General features: G+C 40.9%; 2 protein-coding genes across 2 annotated transcripts in view; both read left to right on the top strand.

Annotated features, from left to right (window-relative positions):
- LOC114653992 (alanine aminotransferase 2-like) overlaps positions 1 to 19,722 on the top strand; it is a 493,749-nt gene that overhangs the window by 375,306 nt on the left and 98,721 nt on the right. The gene's annotated exons all lie outside the window — the stretch shown is intronic.
- The window catches only part of LOC114653783 (latent-transforming growth factor beta-binding protein 4-like), an 86,555-nt gene that overhangs the window by 41,732 nt on the left and 25,101 nt on the right, over positions 1 to 19,722 (top strand). Inside the window, exons 8-12 of the mRNA XM_028804292.2 lie at positions 10,831 to 10,953; positions 11,605 to 11,727; positions 16,093 to 16,215; positions 17,946 to 18,068; positions 18,150 to 18,272. Coding sequence (XP_028660125.2) covers positions 10,831 to 10,953; positions 11,605 to 11,727; positions 16,093 to 16,215; positions 17,946 to 18,068; positions 18,150 to 18,272 — 615 coding nt within the window. The remainder of the gene's footprint in view (positions 1 to 10,830; positions 10,954 to 11,604; positions 11,728 to 16,092; positions 16,216 to 17,945; positions 18,069 to 18,149; positions 18,273 to 19,722) is intronic.

Raw genomic sequence — 19,722 nt, 5'->3', positions numbered from 1 at the left:
TGAGACGGAACTGTCATCTCTGTCTTGTCATGGAGCACAGTTTAAACTTTTGAAAAAGAGACAAATGTTTGTTTGCAGTGTTTGAATAACGTTCCTGTCTCTCTACAACCTCCTGTGTTTCTGCGCAAATCTGTGACCCAAGCATGACAATATAAAAATAACCATATAAACATATGGTTTCTACTTCGCATATTTTCTTATTTCGCGGGTGGCTCTAGAACGCAACCCCCGCGATGGAGGAGGGATTACTGTATTCCAATCCATAAAAAAAGTTATGTGTAATAAAGTGGAATGACACAGGAATAAAGTATTGAACACAGCAAGAAAGAGCACTAAACCAGCTAATTCCACTAGTTAGTTCTTCTGCTTGTGCTAATAAGAATCAGCTGGGTTGGTAGATCAGCACTTCCATTCTTTGCGAAAGGATTACCTACCTCAGAATGCAATTAGCAAAGTATTTGAAGGCACATAGAAAGCTTGTTTGAACTTTGCTACACAACATTTGGAGAAGCCTGTAGACTTTTGGGAGAATGTACAGTGGTCAAACAAGACAAAAGTTAAACTTTTCTGCAACAAAATGATGCACCATGTTTGGAGGTAAAATGGTTCTGCATATGAACCTAAAAATACCATACCTACAGTTAAGTTCAGAAGTGGAGGCATCATGGTATGACGCTGTTTTCCTTCTCATAGTACTGGCGGATTCTAAATATAAAAAGGGAAGATAAATTAACCCATGTATAAGGAAATTCTTAAGGAGAATCTGGTGCCATCGACCACAACAATGAGTATGAGATGTGGGTGGACCTTTCAGCAGGACAACAATCCTTAACAAACTACATTTGTGTGTGTATAAATCAGTGATCGTGAGTCCTTCCTTCTGACGGTGTTTTGATGCTCCTGTATACGTGTTGCGATTCTTTTTGACGTTTGTCCTATGTATACCACTGGGCAAGAACTGCATGGAATACTATAAACTGCGTTTTGTGTCTCTGCTGTCAATTTCTTGTTTTTGGCATTAAAAAGACAGTGTGCAGATTGTTTGTAGATTTGTGTGCTATTCTGATGCCTGATTTGGACAGGATTCGTGCTGCTCCTTCTGACACTCCGTGATGATAAGGATGTGTGTGCCAGGTGGGATGGGGTGTCAAATTGGAGTCGACTGTTTGCTGGGTTCTCTGGCATATGCACACAAATTCAACCGGACATACATTTAACTGGGACAATGTACAAGTAAGATTTAAGGCCAGTACTAAAAGTGCCAGAGAGCTGGCTGAACCTTGGCTATCAAACGAAAACGACATTAACAAACATTTAGACATGAGCCCAGCATATGCAAACTTAAAAACTAAGCTGACAGAACAGACAAGACAACCATGGGATACGCACGATATAGCCACGCCCGCCAACTCACAGAGACCCGTCCACCAACGCTAAGACGATGGGATACACCAACAACTCACAGAGCCATGCCCGCTGACAACACAGAGCCAGGCCCACCAACTCTAAGACCATAGGACGAGAACGCCTTCCCGCCTGCCCGCCCACCCGCCCGTCTGACTGTTACCAGCGTGTAAAACCATCGCAGCTTTTAACTCACAAACTGCAACAACTCACCAAACAAGGACACCCTGTCTCTCGAAGTATTCACACTGCCGGAAGACAACCATGGGATATGCAAAAAATAGCCATGTCAGACAACTCACAAAGCCCAGCCCACCAACTCACGCACACCAACTCAAGCATGCGTCCACCCACGCTATCAAGGCATTCACAGTGCCTGCTCATGTGCCCGGATGCAACAACTCACCAACTCGCTTTTGTCTCTGATACAGTACACATGCACCACTGAGCCACGTTGACTTTTCATTTTTCTTTTCGGTTTCGGCTGCATTTCTCTATATAATCCACCAAGTCGTCTGACCATGGGATACAAACGACAGAGCACCGCCCAACAACTCGAACCGATACAGAGATACGCCCACCAACTCTAAGAGCATGGGACGAGAACACCTGCCAGCCCGCCCGCCTGACTGTTACCAGCGTTCACCGCAATGTACTAGAGTGTAAAACCATCACAACTGCTAACTCACAAACTGCAACAATTCACCAAACACCACATCAGACGCTTTCTATATCTAAGAAGATATATAGATACTCATTATTCCCTGGCACGCGTCCACCCACGCTCTCAAGGCATTCACAGTGCCTGCTCATGTGCCTGGACGCAACAACTCACCACACACAAATTTTGCTTAATTTGACGCAATACGGGAAGCCTCACCCGGCCCGGACACGGAGAGGATCGACAGATTGATAGCTCTTTCTCAATTCTCTGGGTGGTGGTGCATGGCCGTTCTTAGTTGGTGGAGCGATTTGTCTGCTTAATTCCGAAAACGAATGAGACTTCCTACTGCTAAATAGTTACAGGATCGCCAACCGGTCAGCATCCAACTTCTTAGAGGGACAAGTGGTTTTCAGCCACGTGAGATTGAGCATTAACAGGTCTGTGATGCCCTTGGATGTCCGGTACTGCACGCGCGCTACACTGAATGGATCAACGTGTGTCTACCCGGCGCCAACAGGCGTGTGTAAGCCGTTGAACCCCATTGTGATGGAGACCGGGGCTTGCAATTGTTCCCCACGAATGAGGAATTCCCAGTAAGTGTGGGTCATACGCTCGCACTGATTACGTCCCTGCCCTTTGTACAACCACCCCCGCTACTACCATGGTCGGGTGACTTGGTGGATTATATATAGAAAAGCAACCGGAATGAAAAGACAATGTCGCTCAGAGGTGCATGTGGACTGTAGCAGAGACAAAAGCGTTGGGGGCAGGCACATGAACAGGCACTGCGTACTGAACGATGATTGTATGTTGGTTCATAGCATGCATTGTTGCAATGTTACTTTTCTTGGTGGTTTATTAAATTAAGGATTTTTCAAATATTCATTTTTTTTCCCTGTGCTTAAAAATCATTAAAAAAGCGGCGTGATTATGCGGCGTATGCTATTCCGCGGGTTGGCTAGTAATAAATAAAACTTTATGACCAACACCTTCCTAACCCCGCCATTACCCCCCCCCCCACACACACACACACACTCACCTGTCCATCCCAAATCCCCCCCCCCACTTTATTTTGCTATATATTGCCTTTGATTCTTGTAAGTCTAATCATTATCCTCTGATGACGGCTCCTGGCAGGAACTGAAAGCTCAGGAATAAAAACCACTTTATGATACGTGATTCATTCTCTCCCTTTGTGGATCTCCAACTACAAATATGCAAACTGTATCACAGACCTTCACTACATATATATATATATATACTGTATACAAATATTGTGTGTGTGAGTATGTGAGTATATATATATAAATGCAAGAAGACATGCGGTATATATTACTAGGACTGGCTGTTCATTAACCTTAAGACGAATTCTAAGAAATATAACTACTCTTTGAATATAATAAACAGCCATCTATCCATGCATTCACCCATTGTCCTAAAGTCATTATTCCATAAACATCATCCCCTGTTGTGGTGCGATTTTAAGACTGAAATCCACAACTTTTCTCTACAGAGAAAAGAAGACTTAGGTCCTCCTAAATCGATTTAGTAAGCCTTGGGTTTTCCAAAATCAATTAAATCACCAGGTACTGTAAGGCATTGTGTGTTTTTGGTCAGTAAACTCATACTGGCAGGTCAAAGACCATCTTTCGGGTAGCATTCAAAAAGCTTTCATACTCTTTCCACTTTGATTCAGGATAGGGCAAAAAGTTATATGACGAACCTGGCTTGCTGTGGCATGGTCAGAGTCTCTTACACTATGTATTTTGATGAATGATAACTATAGATCAATATCTATATATATAATTCACTAAGCAGCTGACCAGGGCACGCAAGAGAACCATGGGATACGCACGACATAGCCTCGCCCACCAACTCTAAGACCATGGGATACGACGACAACTCACAGAGCCACGCCCACCAACTCTAAGACCATGGGACGAGAACGCCTGCCCGCCCGCCCGCCTGACTGTTACCAGCATTCTCCGCAATGTACTGGAGTGTAAAACTATCGCAACTGCTAACTCACAAACTGCCCTTATTCCCCGGCCTGCATCCACCCTCGCTCTCTAGGCATTCACACTGCCTGCTCATGTGCCCGGATGCAACAACTCACCAAACACTGCCTCAGTGGCAGCCGACCAGGGCACGCAAGACAACCATGGGATACGCATAACATAGCAACACCCGCCAACTCACAGAGCCCCGCCCACCAACTCTAAGACCATGGGATACGATGACAACTCACAGAGCCACGCCCACCAACTCTAAGACCATGGGACGACAACGCCTGCCCACCTGACTGTCACCAGCATTCACCGCAATGTACTGGAGTGTAAAACTATCGCAGCTGCTAACTCACAAACTCTCCTTATTCCTCGGCCCCCGTCCACCCTCGCTCTCGAGGCATTCACACTGCCTGCTCATGTGCCCGGACGCAACAACACACCGAACACCGCCCCAGTCGCTTTCATTTCTGCTACAGTGCAAATGCACCTCTGAGCCACGTTGATTTCCGCACGTGTTCAGTCTCTCCCTGTGCATTCCCTATGCAGCGAGCGAGCGAGCAACACACACAGGCGCACGAGAGACAGGGGGCTGGACGCATACGGCAGAGAAGGCAGTTAAAGAATGCACAGCGATCGGTTCATAGCATGCATTGTTGCAATGTTACTTTTCTTGGTGGTTTATTAAATTACAGATTTTTCAAATGTTCATTTTTCTCCCTGTGCTTAAAACTCATTAAAAAAGTGTTTTTACCGAGTGGTTTGTAGCGCTACAGCGGGAAGTTTTCTCTGTTGTTCAAGGTTTTCTCAGTGTTATTCAATGTTTTTACATTTAGTTTACTATTACACTGTGCATTCTATGGTATAATCTTCTATCTATATATATATGATTCATTAAGGCGGCTGACCATGGCAGGCAAGACGCAAGACAGAGCCAGTTTTCAGTCACGGACAATTGTATGTTGGTCTCTCCAGAGTTCTATCTTTTCATTCACTCACAGTCGTATCCTCAAACCCACCCCATTTGGATAACTGTGTCTTTCAGGAAGTGTTCACACATCAATAAATAATTATGCGGCGTGGGTTGACTAGTTTTAAATAGGACTTTTTGATGGTTTTCTATAAATACAGAGCACCAGTTAGAAACAGAGAAGTAATGCATAAGAAGACGCCGCAGCTGCATGACATACTGTATACTGTACCTTACCGTAATGAACTGGAACTTGGATGCAGCCCAGCTTTTTGGCAAGAAGACAAAACATTTTAGTAAATGTTATGCAATTTTGCATCGCTCCAGCTGTTAGCTATCAGTGTAAGAGTGAGGTGTGCACACGCACCAGCAATTAGTTATGAAGTGAAGGCAGAAGTCATGTTTAAATGCTGTTCTTTGTAGTAGATTCCCTCTTGTAGATGTCATCCTATTTTTATTCCATTTGTAGTGGTGACCTCAGAAGACTTCTAAGATTAACACTTTACTCTCTTTGATTTTTGAAACATTTATATAAGATGCTTTGCACTGTACTGGTGCCTTACCCAGGGTTGCTTTCCTACCTTGTACTCAATCCTGCTGGGATAGGCTCTGGCCCCTCACAATCTTGAAACGGGTTTGGGCAAAATAACATTCTCAGATCCACTCCATCCAATCAAGGGTCATAGGGGCCAAAGCCTACCAGTAACAGGGACCAACCAGTCCATCACTAGGTCTATACATGTATAATCCCATAGTCACACTCACACTGGGAAAATTTAAGATCACCATGTAAGTAAATATATTTTCTTTAAGATGAGTGGCTGTAGCTTTCAGGCCAGTTTAATTTAGCATATAAGGCACTAGATTGTAAATCACAAGATTCTTTTAATAGTTTCTATATCTGAATTACTTTGTAACAGTTGAGTGTATACAAGACCATAAAAAAGACTCGTACACTGTTAGTTGATAGCCTTATTATCAGAAACTATACAATAAAATTTCTGAATCTGAACTGCATTAATATTATGAAGTTAATTAATAAAATAAAAATACACTGCAAACAGGACTCACTAGTAGCTGTCAAAATTACATCCATCCATCTTCCAAACTCACTTAGCCAGATCAGGGTCACGTGGCAGATGTAGAATATCCCCGGAAGCAATGGGAGCAAGTCCATCATAGGTTGAACACACACACACAAATAAGTGAATAACTTGACTGTCAAGCAAGGTCAATGCTAGGACAGATGTAGCAGGGGTTCACTGAACTTTCATGGAATATCCAATGTGTGAATATATTACAAATACAGCCAACATTATTTTTGATTCACCACAAACATCCTTGAGCCTGCATAGGATTACAGCAAACAGAACTTTATCCTGCACAATGCAACACCACTGCTCTCTAACAAGCCAGATGCTGATTGTATTGATCAAACACTTGTAAGGTGGTATCGGTTCTGTTCTTTTTGCTCTCCATTTGCTTTTCCTAATATTTCTAGCGAGTTCATTTGCATTTTCAATTGCTTTCTCTGGCCATACTTTTTGACACTGTTGGGTGAAAATCAGGTGCAGGTGTTGTGATATTGAAAAGATTGTTATGAGGATAAAATCTTGCTGGGTCCACACTATATAATATAATATAATATAATATAATATAATATAATATAATATAATATACTGCGGTGGGTTGGCACCCTGCCCAGGATTGGTTCCCTGCCTTGTGCCCTGTGTTGGCTGGGATTGGCTCCAGCAGACCCCCGTGACCCTGTGTTCGGATTCAGCGGGTTGGAAAATGGATGGATGGATAATATAATATAATATAATAAAAGCCCAGCGCGGTGTCCGTGTCCGGGTTCCTTTTGGCTGTATAGCCGCCCCGTAGAAAAGCCCCAGTCCTTCCCCTCTCAGAATTCCTGCTTACCCCCCTCCGTTCTTTCCCCTTTGCTTTTATTTTTCCTGTTCCCGAAAATCTTTTCAAAAGAAAAGTAAAGAAATAGACAGAGCGTCACATTAACGTCTTCTCCCCTCTGCCCCTACAGCGTCCACCGCGCTTCTCGCGTTTTTATTTATACAAACACATTACATATAAAAACTATTTACAAAAAAAAAATTAATCCAATTTTCCAAAGAGAACTATTTACAATACACATAGACCGTATATAAAAAAATCCTAATTATATATTCTCAACAAGTGAAAATTAAAGAAAAAAAAAATATATATAGCATACCTTTTCAAAACAAAAGTAAAGAAAATAGACAGAGCGTCACATTAACGTCTTCTCCCCTCTGCCTATTAAATAATAAATGAAATCGATTATAAATTATTAACACAAAGTAAATGAAATAAAAAAATCACGAAAGAAACAGAAACCACAACCTACCCTTACAGCGTCCACCGCGCTTCTGGCGTTAGAGCCAAAAACGTGGTGTATGCAGGTTATGAGGTGTGCCTTTCCGTCTTCAGCTACCCATGTGCACTTGTACAGAGGAGACCTTATCGAACAATGCCGAAACGAAAGGCAACTGAACCTGCTCCTGCGAGAGAGGACACATTACAGCGTGATCACGAAGCAAACAGGCAAAGGCGTGCCAGTCGCTGGCAAGAAACGGACACTCAGCATTCACACAGATTAGCTCAACGACGCGTCTCTGCCGCACAACGAAAGGCAACTGAAACCTCTACAGAGAGAGAGGACACATTACAGCGTGACCGCGAAAGAATGAGGCAAAAGCGTGTCAATGAGACACCCGACGACAGGTCCTTACGATTGGAAAACAACCGTAATATACAGAAACGTACGGTCTCCCAAGAAACTCAGAGTGGACGCTCTCACCGTTCTCGCTCGCAACAAACTGACACTCACCACTCACAGACATTACCGCAACGACGCGTCTCCACTCCTCTTCCTTACAACCATTTACACAATGTATACGATTCTGATTAGTCTGCGTCCCACACTTCGTGAATCATGGGTTTTGTTTTAAAATTTTGTTTCCCATGCAAAAATCAAATGCGGTGCGATGAAGGACCCAGTTCACGACTGCCAGGTGCGTTTAAACAGGGAGTCCTTCAACTGTGCTCATCCAACGCGCAGCGTAGTATAATATAATATGCTACCGTGGCTGTCTATTTGTCTGTCCAGGATTTTAAGTCACCTGCAGCTCGCAAACCGTTTGAACTATTGACCTGAAACTTGGTACACAAAATACTACTTGACGTCTACTATCTGCTTTTGGGGTGATGATTGACCTCCAAGGTTATTCCTCTTTTTATTTTTATTTTACTTTATTGTAGAATCAACTCTAGGCAGAGGCCAGCAGGGAGGCCGTGAGGCGCATGTGTACGAGCGCCATTCTCATCCCTACAACCTTCGCTGTAGGAGGTTGGAACGGTATTAACAAGGAATATTGCTCCCTAAAGCTGCATTCACAACTCTGTTTTTTCCTGTCTTTCTTTTCACAGTTGTGTAATGTATGTAATATGTTGCTCATCCGTCAGATTAGATCTGTTTCTACCTCTCCTTCACCTAACCTCAGAGGTGTAGTGCATATTTTTCATTTTTATGTGAAATGTTCCATATTTTCCACACAAAGACACACCAAAAAGCCTCACCGTACACATTACTTTGTTTTCTCCACATGAAAAACTCACTACCTGGGAAGCTGCCCCCCACCTCACTGTTTTCTATCAACTTCTCTTTATTGTTTCTTGATTCATCCAGAAGAGGCTGAGGATACGCACTCTCCAAGCACTATGGAGCATCAAATTTCTTTTCTATCTCAGATGCGTCTTTAAGATTGCAATTGCCAATATTGTCATCATAACTGGCAAATTAGGGTTCATGGGGAACATGTTTAGCAGGTCAAAAAATGCCTACATGTCACAGAAAATTAGTCTGGTGATCTTTCTTTTCACTAAAGGTCTTTATTTAAATGATAAATGACAGGCAGATGCGCGCAGAATTAATGCAGGAAAACTAAATACAGTATCTTTCTTCTTGTGTCAGTGCCATGAATTTCACAAGAAATGCAAAATGCAACTTAGTTTGCTAATTTTCTTGTGAAATGAAACACAGAATTTTGCAGTGAATTCAGTTTTGTGCAAAATGTTTCACTCATCACTAGGTATGACCCTCCTAGCTTTATGATCAGCACTGCACGACAGCTCAGCTCCAGGACGGTGGACTTCATCTTTTGTGTTTGTGTGGTTTGTCCCAGGGTATCCTGTGTTTGTTTTCTATTATGAATAGCTGTGAATGTGTGTGTGAATGTTTTTTCTGCTTTCCTGTCCATGATATGGGTTGAGTCTTGTACCTGGAAACTTCCGGGGTAGGTTTCAACTCCCTGTAAACCTGTAATGGAAAAGGAAAAGGTGTGCATGGTAAAAGGACCGGACAATAGTGAAAAATTCATCTTTGACCTATCTTCTAAACTATATCAGGTTGTTGGTCAGGTTACTGGAGTTTGCATATTTTTGTTGTTTCTCTGCCTTCTGTTTCCTCCCTAAATTCACAGAGTCAATGGAGGCTCTGATCGGGCTGCTCGAGAGACTGAGCGAGGAGTCTGAGTGTCTGGGCTTGCTAGTGTCTTGGATAAAAAAACAAGATCCAGGCCTTTAATGAACTCTTGGGCACGGCCATCAGCAGTGTGTCTGTTTGCGGAGAGAGTGTCAACCTTGTTGAGAGGTTTACTTACCTTGGCAGTGACATTCTTGTCTCTGGTGACTCTTCCTATGAAGTCAGTAGATGGATTGGGAGAGCAAGGGGTGTCATGAGGTCACAGGAAAAGGGTGTGTGACGCTCCTGATATCTATACAAAAGGACGAAGGTCCAAGTCTTTAGAGTCCTGGTGCTTCCTGTCTTGCTATATGGTTATGTGACATGGACTCTATCCAGTGACCTGAGACAAAGACTGGACTTCTTTAGTACTGTGACTCTCTGGAAAATCCTTTGGTACCATTGGTTTGACTTTGTGTTGCTCACAAATGTGCCAAATGAGGCACATTACCTGCATTTTGAGGGAGCGTCAGTTATGGCACCACGGCCATGTGTTGTGTTTCCCCGAGGGTGATCCAGCTCGTAAGATCCTCATTGTTGGGGACCTGAGTGGCTGGACCAGACCAAGAGGTCGCCCACGTAACACCTGGCTGCGGCAGATAGAGGGTCACTTCCGGAGGGTGGGACCGGTCTGCCTGGGGGGTTGCCAACCAGGATCCCAAGTTGTTTTGTTGTGTAGTCGGTGTGGCAACACACTGTACCAGTGCATGCTCCCCAACTTGACTTGACTTCTGCCTTCTGTTTCCTCCCTAAATTCAGAAAGATGTCCTTTTTTGCAGTGGGGATCTCATGTTCTTCTGGTGTAGGTGTATGTTTATACTCTCTATCTTGTAATGGTCATTCTTTCTTTACCTACTTTCCTGCCCTGCTAAGCTCATTTCCTCTGCCAAACTGTCCAGTAACTCACTGTGTGAGTGTGGGGGGTGTGCTGAGGGGCCTGGGACCCTCTCCTGGATGAGTATCTAGCATATGACTGATGCCTGAGGACCTTGAACTGCATTATGGGAATTTGAATATGTATCTAATGCTTTGCTTTATTAACTGGATAATTGCTAAGTAAACCAAGAAACAGTATAAAGGAGTTACGTTCTTCTACAGCTACATGGTCACAATTAAAGTGGCGACACAACGAGACTAAATGATAATCCGTTATTTAAACACCTTATACAATGTCTGTAGACTTATTCCAGTAAAAGCACTAAATTTGCTTCTTGTTTTTCATCTTCAGATGTGGACGAGTGTGCAGAAACTCCAGGTCTTTGTGATGGCATTGGAGTTTGTGAAAATGCATTAGGCAGCTATCGATGTGTGTGCCAGTTAGGGTATCGAGGCAATGGAACACATTGTGAAGGTGAGCTTGAAAGACATCTCAGTTTGCATCTTTGGTGATGCTTTGCTTTATTGGTCAATTGGAAGAGAACTAAATGACCATGGAATTATCCCTGGCCAAGGATCTGATATGTTTTTAACATTGGCAGCTCATCGATTAAGCTGGTGTGGGCAAAATTGTGAACCGTATTTCTGTTAGTTAACAGTTAACAGAAAAATAGAAGCAAGTGCTGTTGAAAGGCACTGTATAAAATACTTATGCAGGTGTTGGTTCTGGTCTGACATGTGCTTGCTCACCATAGTAATGTATACAAACCATCATTCTTTGCTCTACTTTATGGCTCTTGCACCTTTTCTTCCCATCACTTTGAACCTTCACCCCAGCTCACCCAAGAAGTCCCTAGCATGAGGCAGCTTTGCACCCTCTGCTGACATCACTTTTCAACCAGACTTGGAATTACTGCCAGAATCATGCATTATCTTTAGCCAACCATCAGGAGAAAAAAGGAAAGAAATGAATAATCTTCCAAATATGTTGTCAAATCCAGAGTATGCAATATTTGCAAGTAAATGCAAGTAAATGCAGCAATCACTGTTATGCTGTCTGCTTGTAGGATTTTTTTTCCCCTTAATCCAACTCTTATCTCTAATTGTTATTTCATTTCATCTGCAGATGAGAATGAATGTGCCTCTGGGAAACATGGATGTGATACCAATGCTCGATGTGGCAATATCATTGGGTCATATTTTTGCCAGTGCTACCAGGGATTCAATGGTGATGGGCATTCCTGCTATGGTGTGTGCTGAATGCTGGACGTTGAAGGGCACAGGGAAGCTGGAGGGGTGGTACTGGGATTTACTTGTTCAGTGAGTGAGCAAAGAAGCTTTGTCTTGTTTAAGTAGGAAGTCAACGCTATGCTGTACATTTGGCATAAATTGATATTGACTCATTGAAATTAATGTGCAAGTCAATAACAGAAGCTAAACATTTGCTTAACTTGTAAACCTGTTTAAAGCTCCCCTGTTGATCAGGGATCCAGAAATCTGTGTTTCATTCCAAGTGGTGTGCATGTGTGAAAAAGTGTCCTGCAATGGACCACCATTTATTTCTGGGCTGATTTATAGTTTATTAATCATTCTTACAATATAATAGCCTGTAATGGAGATATTAAATGCATAAAGTGTAACTGTTAGATGGTTGAACTTCGTATCATTTTAAATATACACATGCTATTGAAGTTCTCCTCTAAAACATTTGATTTATCTAACGCAAAGCCTGTAGGCACTGTTTGTACTGTGGCTTACTGTTTCTCTTTTTTTTTTTTTTTTTAAAAATCCATTAACTCTATTATAACAACATTTATTTAAAATAAATTACTGGTTGACAATATCTCCTTTCTCAAAATCCCACTTACACAAAATATCATTATTAGAAGCTGAACACAAAGTCTGGATCATAAACAGCCTGTGGCTATTATGACGAACACTAAAATGAAAATATGGCCATGCATCTAACCTGAATTCATTTAGTAATAGACCACTTGACAAATATCATTATTATAGGTAAAAGTTTTAATGAAGCCTTCTCTTTGCTGCTAGTTCACCCGGCACAATGAACACATTGTTGGCTGACATGTTTCATTTTCCTCTTCATCATTATTGCTAAAATTGCAGTCATCTCAAGTCATTCAACTGTACATAATAAAAATGTACACTGAATAATCTATAAAAGCAACTATTTATCAGTCAAATCATATTAAGGCAGAAGATACAGTGATTAACTGTGACTTCAAATAGACAGATTAATATGAAAGGTATGATAGATAGATAGATAGATAGATAGATAGATAGATAGATAGATAGATAGATAGATAGATAGATAGATAGAGTGAGTGCATCTGAAAAGTATTCACAGCGCATCACTTTTTCCACATTTTGTTATGTTACAGCCTTATTCCAAAATGGATTAAATTCATTTTTTTCCTCAGAATTCTACACACAACATCCCATAATGACAACGTGAAAAAAATTTACTTGAGATTTTTGCAAATTTATTAAAAATAAAAAAATCGAGAAAGCACATGTATATAAGTATTCACAGCCTTTGCCATGAAGCTCAAAATTGAGCTCAGGTGCATCCTGTTTCCCCTGATCATCCTTGAGATGTTTCTGCAGCTTCATTGGAGTCCACCTGTGGTAAATTCAGTTGACTGGACATGATTTGGAAAGGCACACACCTGTCTATAGAAGGTCCCACAGTTGACAGTTCATGTCAGAGCACAAACCAAGCATGAAGTCAAAGGAATTGTCTGTAGACCTCCGAGACAGGATTGTCTCGAGGCACAAATCTGGGGAAGGTTACAGAAAAATTTCTGCTGCTTTGAAGGTCCCAGTGAGCACAGTGGCCTCCATCATCCGTAAGTGGAGGAAGTTCGAAACCACCAGGACTCTACCTAGAGCTGGCCAGCCATCCAAACTGAGCGATCGGGGGAGAAGGGCCTTAGTCAGGGAGGTGACCAAGACCCCAATGGTCACTCTGTCAGAGCTCCAGAGGTCCTCTGTGGAGAGAGGAGAACCTTCCAGAAGGACAACCATCTCTGCAGCAATCCACCAATCAGGCCTGTATGGTAGAGTGTCCAGAGGAAGCCACTCCTTAGTAAAAGGCACATGGCAGCCCGCCTGGAGTTTGCCAAAAGGCACCTGAAGGACTCTCAGACCATGAGAAAGAAAATTCTCTGCTCTGATGAGACAAAGATTGAACTCTTTGGTGTGAATGCCAGGCGTCACATTTGGAGGAAACCAGGCACCGCTCATCACCAGGCCAATACCATTCCTAGAGTGAAGCATGGTGGTGGCAGCATCATGCTGTTGGGATGTTTTTCAGTGGCAGGGATTGGGAGACTAGTCAGGATAAAGGAAAAGATGACTGCAGCAATGTACAGAGACATCCTGGATGAAAACCTGCTCCAGAGCACTCTTGACCTCAGACTGGGGCGACGGTTCATCTTTCAGCAGGACAATGACCCTAAGCACACAGCCAAGATATCAAAGGAGTGGCTTCAGGACAATTCTGTGAATGTCCTTGAGTGGCCCAGCCAGAGCCCAGACTTGAATCCGATTGAACATCTCTGGTGAGATCTTAAAATGGTTGTGCACCGCCGCTTCCCATCCAACCTGATGGAGCTTGAGAGGTGCTGCAAAGAGGAATGGGCGAAACTGGCCAAGGATAGGTGTGCCAAGCTTGTGGCATCATATTCAAAAAGACTTGAGGGTGTAATTGCTGCCAAAGGTGCATCGACAAAGCATTGAGCAAAGGATGTGAATACTTATGTACATGGGATTTCTCAGTTTTTTTATTTTTAATAAATTTGCAAAAACCTCAAGTAAACTTTTTTCACGTTGTCATTATGGGGTGTTATGTGTAGAATTCTGAGGAAAAAAATGAATTTAATCCATTTTGGAATAAGGCTGTAACATAACAAAATGTGGAAAAAGTGATGCGCTGTGAATACTTTCCGGATGCACTGTAGATAGATAGATAGATAGATAGATAGATAGATAGATAGATAGATAGATAGATAGATAGATAGATAGATAGATAGATAGATAGATCTTTATTTGTGTATTGACATAGACAGATTTTATATACAGTAAAATGTGTTCAGACAGATGGATATGAAAAGCACCATGTGATAGACAGACATATAGGAGAGGCATTATACACACAGTTTACTTAGAATAATAAGAAAGGCATTGTGTACTTTTTTTAAATACCTATACAAATGTATAGCAAAGGCACTATATATAATATACAGTGGAACCTCGGTTCATGAATGTCTCGGAATACATACAAATTGGTTTACGACCAAAAAGTTCGCCAAACTTTTGCATCTGTTCACGACCACACACTCGGTATACGAAAAAGCCAGTTTCCCTTTCGGTTTGTATGTGTTCAGTCTCTCCCTGTGCATTTCCTGTGCAGCGAGCAAGAGAGAGAGAGCGAGAGAGCGCGACACACACAGGCAGCGTGAGAGAGAGAGAGAGAGAGAGAGAGAGAGAGAGAGAGAGAGAGAGAGCTGGACGCATGAGGTAGAGAAGGCAGTTAAAGAATGAACTGGTCCTGTTTTTGTTTTCACTTCTGTTTACGGCGATCGGTTCGTAGCGTGCATTGTTGCAATGTTACTTTTCTTGGTGGTTTATTAAATTACGTATTTTTTCAAATGTTCATTTTTTTCCCTGTGCTTAAAACTCATTAAAAAAAAGTGTTTTTAGCCAGCGGTTGGTAGTGCTATAGCGCAAACTATTGCAGTGTTAGTTTTCTCTGTTGTTCAAGGTTTTCTCAGTGTTATTCAATGTTTTAACATTTAGTTTACTATTACGCTGTGCATTCTATGGTTTAATTAACTATATTTGTGCTTAAAAACTTAAAAAATATGTATATTTACATACAGTTCGTATGGTCTAGAATGGATTAATTGTATTTACATACAATCCTATGGGGGAAATTACTTCGGTTCACGACCAAATTGGGTTACAACCAGAGTTATGGAACGAATTATGGTCGTGAACCAAGGTTCCACTGTATAGATAACAAAATGTCTATACACATCATGTTAAAACAACTAGAAAAGGCACTATATACATTAATCATAAATGAATAGGTACAGTATGTAATGTACACATGAGACAATATTAATCATATTTACACTATGACATTTTATGTGGATATCACCAGTAACTTTCCAAAGAATCACTTGGTAAATTGATTAAAAAGAGCTGTTACTTAAGAAGGAAAATAGACTTCACTTGCAATTACAAAATAAATAGTAAGAAAGTTGGTCATTTTTTTTAATACAGGAGTTTTGTTTAGTACTGTTAAAGAACATTTTGAAAAGGTGCCGCTCCTTACATGTAATCAATCTAAAGCTCCAGCTGCATTAGTGAAACTTCTATTTATTCTATGTTAAGTTCTTTATGTACTCCACTTACATTTTGATTCTTTGTTAATTATAGTTATACTGTTGCATGCTAGAAAACACAAGCTTTGAACTGTTCTTCATTTGTCTTGCTGAGGCTTCTGACTTACCCACATACAGAGACATATCATTTCTCTGTATTCCCTTGTCTTATCTGAACTGACATTAAGATTGGATTTCTGCAGATGTTGACGAGTGCTCTTTAAATAATGGGGGCTGCCAACACATTTGTTCCAACATACCTGGAACATACCAGTGTTCCTGCAGAGATGGTTATCAGTTGATGGATGACACTATGAATTGCACAGGTAAGCTGTATTTCATTTGCCTGTTCCACGATCCTATAATATAATATTCAAAGTCCTCTATTACAACATTGTTACATTTTCTTTTATAGGGGAACATTCATAATGGAAAGGAAAAAAAAATCAGGCAATTCCACTTCAGGGTTGCCCGAGTAAAGACATCATTCATTATGGCAGGCAATACTGAAGTGCATGCTGCAGGTCCAGTAGCAATGCTAAGTACCATGCTGCCCAATATTTGCTGGGCAGCACAAGGCTGGAAAAAAGTGAATTAGCAGTCATCTACTACACATACATACAGTACCTGTTCCTTCTGCACCAGAATTCTATGCATCTTTGAAACAGAGCTTCTTTTCAACAAAGAATAAGAGGCACATATAGGATTGTTTGGTGGATTTTTCAAATTTAATGCAGGCCTACACACTGTTGGGTGAAAATCAAGATGAAGCATAATTTCTTGTCAATTATACATTCCAGATATTGATCTCCTTTCTTTTTTTTCCAAATCACTGTGGTTCTGATTTGTGCTGCAAAATCTCAACTGGGGAATGCTTGAAGTGGAAGTGCTAATGTGCAATAAAAAAAACAAAAACACAAAAAATAGACATTATTCATTTTAATAAGGGTGATGACCTTCAGTCCGCATCGCTAAACTGGAAGGTTTAAGTTTCACAAGTACGCATGCACACACACACACCCAAGGGTATAGAGAACACTGCAGGGCCAATTGGTCATTGACTGGAAGCAGGCTTGTAACACTTGGCACAAAGACAATTTCACGTATTATAAGCAGCAAGATTTTTCTAGATAAAGAATTACATTGTGCATATGATAGAAACATTAAAAAAAAACATGCTTAAGAAGAACAAGCCGAAGTTTGTTATAAACATTTTATTAACAAGTTAAATTAGGGTGGCAAGCTTATTATTGATCTTACTCAACATCTGGTGGGTTTGTATCCCACTGACAGAAATGGTGCTGGTTTTTATTATTGATGTGTTTTTATTACAGCTACTGTATTCTGATTAGTTTACTCCAAATTACAGATTTCTTTATTTACAAATATTATGGACCAAATTAGCACTTTGCCTCAGTTGAGCTGTTGTGAATTCAAGAGTTCCAAAGCACACAATCCTGAAAAATGACTCAAAAATGCCCACTCCATATGAGGAAACCATCAACCCTGGCTAGTCAGACAAAAAGGGCAACAAGGAATTTTTATAAATAAAAATGTTTATTTTACAAAATTGATTTGTAACACAATAAAGCTCCAGGGATCACAAGGCAACAATTAACATAAGGCAATGTGTTCAAAATAGGCAATCCCAAAGACAAACACAGTCCCAATATAAAATCCAGATATGGTCTAAAAACAGAGCAAGGGTTAAAAATCCAGAAAATTCACAAAAGCACAGAAAATCACAAAGGAACTCACGCATTCACAATGAACCACAATGGACAGTGGATCTTCCAAGCCTTTATAGGGCTGAGGGCAACCCCTTGACAGTGATGGGCAGGTAGTGCCACCTCTTGGGGGACCACCCCCAAAACACACAGAACATAAAAGAACATACACAGATACATAAAAACTAAATGACCAACAATATTAACATAAACAAAGGAATCAAAAATGAACAAAATAGACATAAAAATGTTATTGACACCCCAGCCAGGGGAGGAACGCTGTTTGAAACATGACATGAGCTCACTAAAGCATCTCACTTTCTTTATAGATATCGATGAATGCACACTTTTCAATGGGACATGTGATCAGACTTGTACCAACACAAAGGGATCTTTCCTGTGCTCCTGCCAAACTGGTTTTCAGCTTCATGTGGATAATCGACAGTGTGTTGGCAAGTAACTTTGACTTTTCATATTCCTCATCCTATCGCATATGCATCAGAGCCGGGTTTCATAATAATATGTTTTTTCAGATATTGATGAGTGCAAACTGCAGAATGGTGGCTGTTCCCATGGATGTACCAACAGACTGGGAGGATACAGCTGCGAGTGTCCTACACTACTGGTACTTGATATGGACAACAGGACCTGCGTCAGTATGTTTCATGTCTACTGTTTTATTTAATTTTTTTTTCTTTTTTAATAGAGAACCTCTCCCAAGCTACTTCATTTTTAGGTCTACAACACCCTTGCATTGAGGCCTTGAATGATGATTGGGAATTAAACAGATTGATCGAAATTTTTCTGGTCCCCAAGTCATAGTCTGGTTTCTTATCAGTAGTGATGGCAGATATCTTAAAATGGTTGGATAAAATAGAGTGAGCTACAACATCCTCCATATACTGTACTCTAAGAAAGTAAACTGCTTGCACCACTTGGCTGAAAAATATTCTGACTTCTCATTCTTTGTGATACGAGGAAACTTGCTCAATTTGAATCATGTAGGTGACTCATCTCATGGCAATAGGCCATTGGGTGGTTTAGCACTTTTGTCAGGCATCCCATGGCAGGTGTGTGCTCATGATTGTGATTTCGATCGCTGTTCCCGATCCTTGTATTGTGATGGAATGGTGAAGCGGGAGTTGCCTTGGGTTCTATCCTTGGTTTTCAAAGTAACTAGCTAGGGGCAGAGCTGTTCATCTAACTAACGTTATCTGGTAAAAAATGTAGTTGATCACCACAACTGTGTGAGAAGCCATAGCAATCATACAGTATAAGAGTATTTCTGATTAGATTCAATGAATACACATATCTGAAATGTACAATACATTGCACGCTGCAAAACCTGATTTTAATTTTTTTCTCCTCTTTAAGTCTACAATCGTCATAATTGCAAAAATATGATTGGGTGGCACAGCTGTCTGTTTGGGTGGACCGGGGCCACCCTGGCTATTCTTTGGCCTTGTTTCTGTTTCATACTGTTAGACTTTGACTCATCTTACTCAGATCTATATAGGCCTAAAACAGCTGTTATGACGTCTTTGCTTTTAACACATTTTTTAAATATTATTTTGTAAATTTTGTTTTGTGTTTTCCTTCTGTTTATATTTAATTATGTCTCACTGAGCACTGTTTTATTTATTGCTTCCTTACAAATGCATTATATTAAACATGTATTTCTAAGTTCTGTTTTTTATGTTCCTTGTTTTATCAATATAATGAGCCTAAGGGGGCATGGCCCCTGACATCGCAGTTGTAGTGCTGCCTATAGGTCTATATAAGCCTGCATGTGACGCAGGACTAACGCTGATTCTTTTACTTTTGTAAATGGTTGTTCAGCTCATTGGTTTTCAAATCAATTCAATTGGTTTTGTGTCTTTTGGATTTTGATAAAGGATTTTGGTTTCCAGTTTACCTTGTGTGTGTCAATTTTGACTTTGCTTTTGTAATTTGAATTTTACATTTTGAACTTGGCTTTGTTTGCTTTTTTTTTGGCTTGCCTTTTAGGAATACCCTTTATGATTCTTTTTGACCATATATGTTCTTGTTTTTTTATATATATTTTGCAATAAAATCTTTTAAAAAATAAAGGAACGTTGTTTAGTT

The sequence above is a fragment of the Erpetoichthys calabaricus genome, chromosome 6 (assembly GCF_900747795.2).
Source record: "Erpetoichthys calabaricus chromosome 6, fErpCal1.3, whole genome shotgun sequence".
NCBI lineage: Eukaryota > Metazoa > Chordata > Cladistia > Polypteriformes > Polypteridae > Erpetoichthys > Erpetoichthys calabaricus.
The sequence above is the reverse complement of the archived record's forward strand: the minus strand, read 5'-3'. Positions and strand labels throughout refer to the sequence as shown.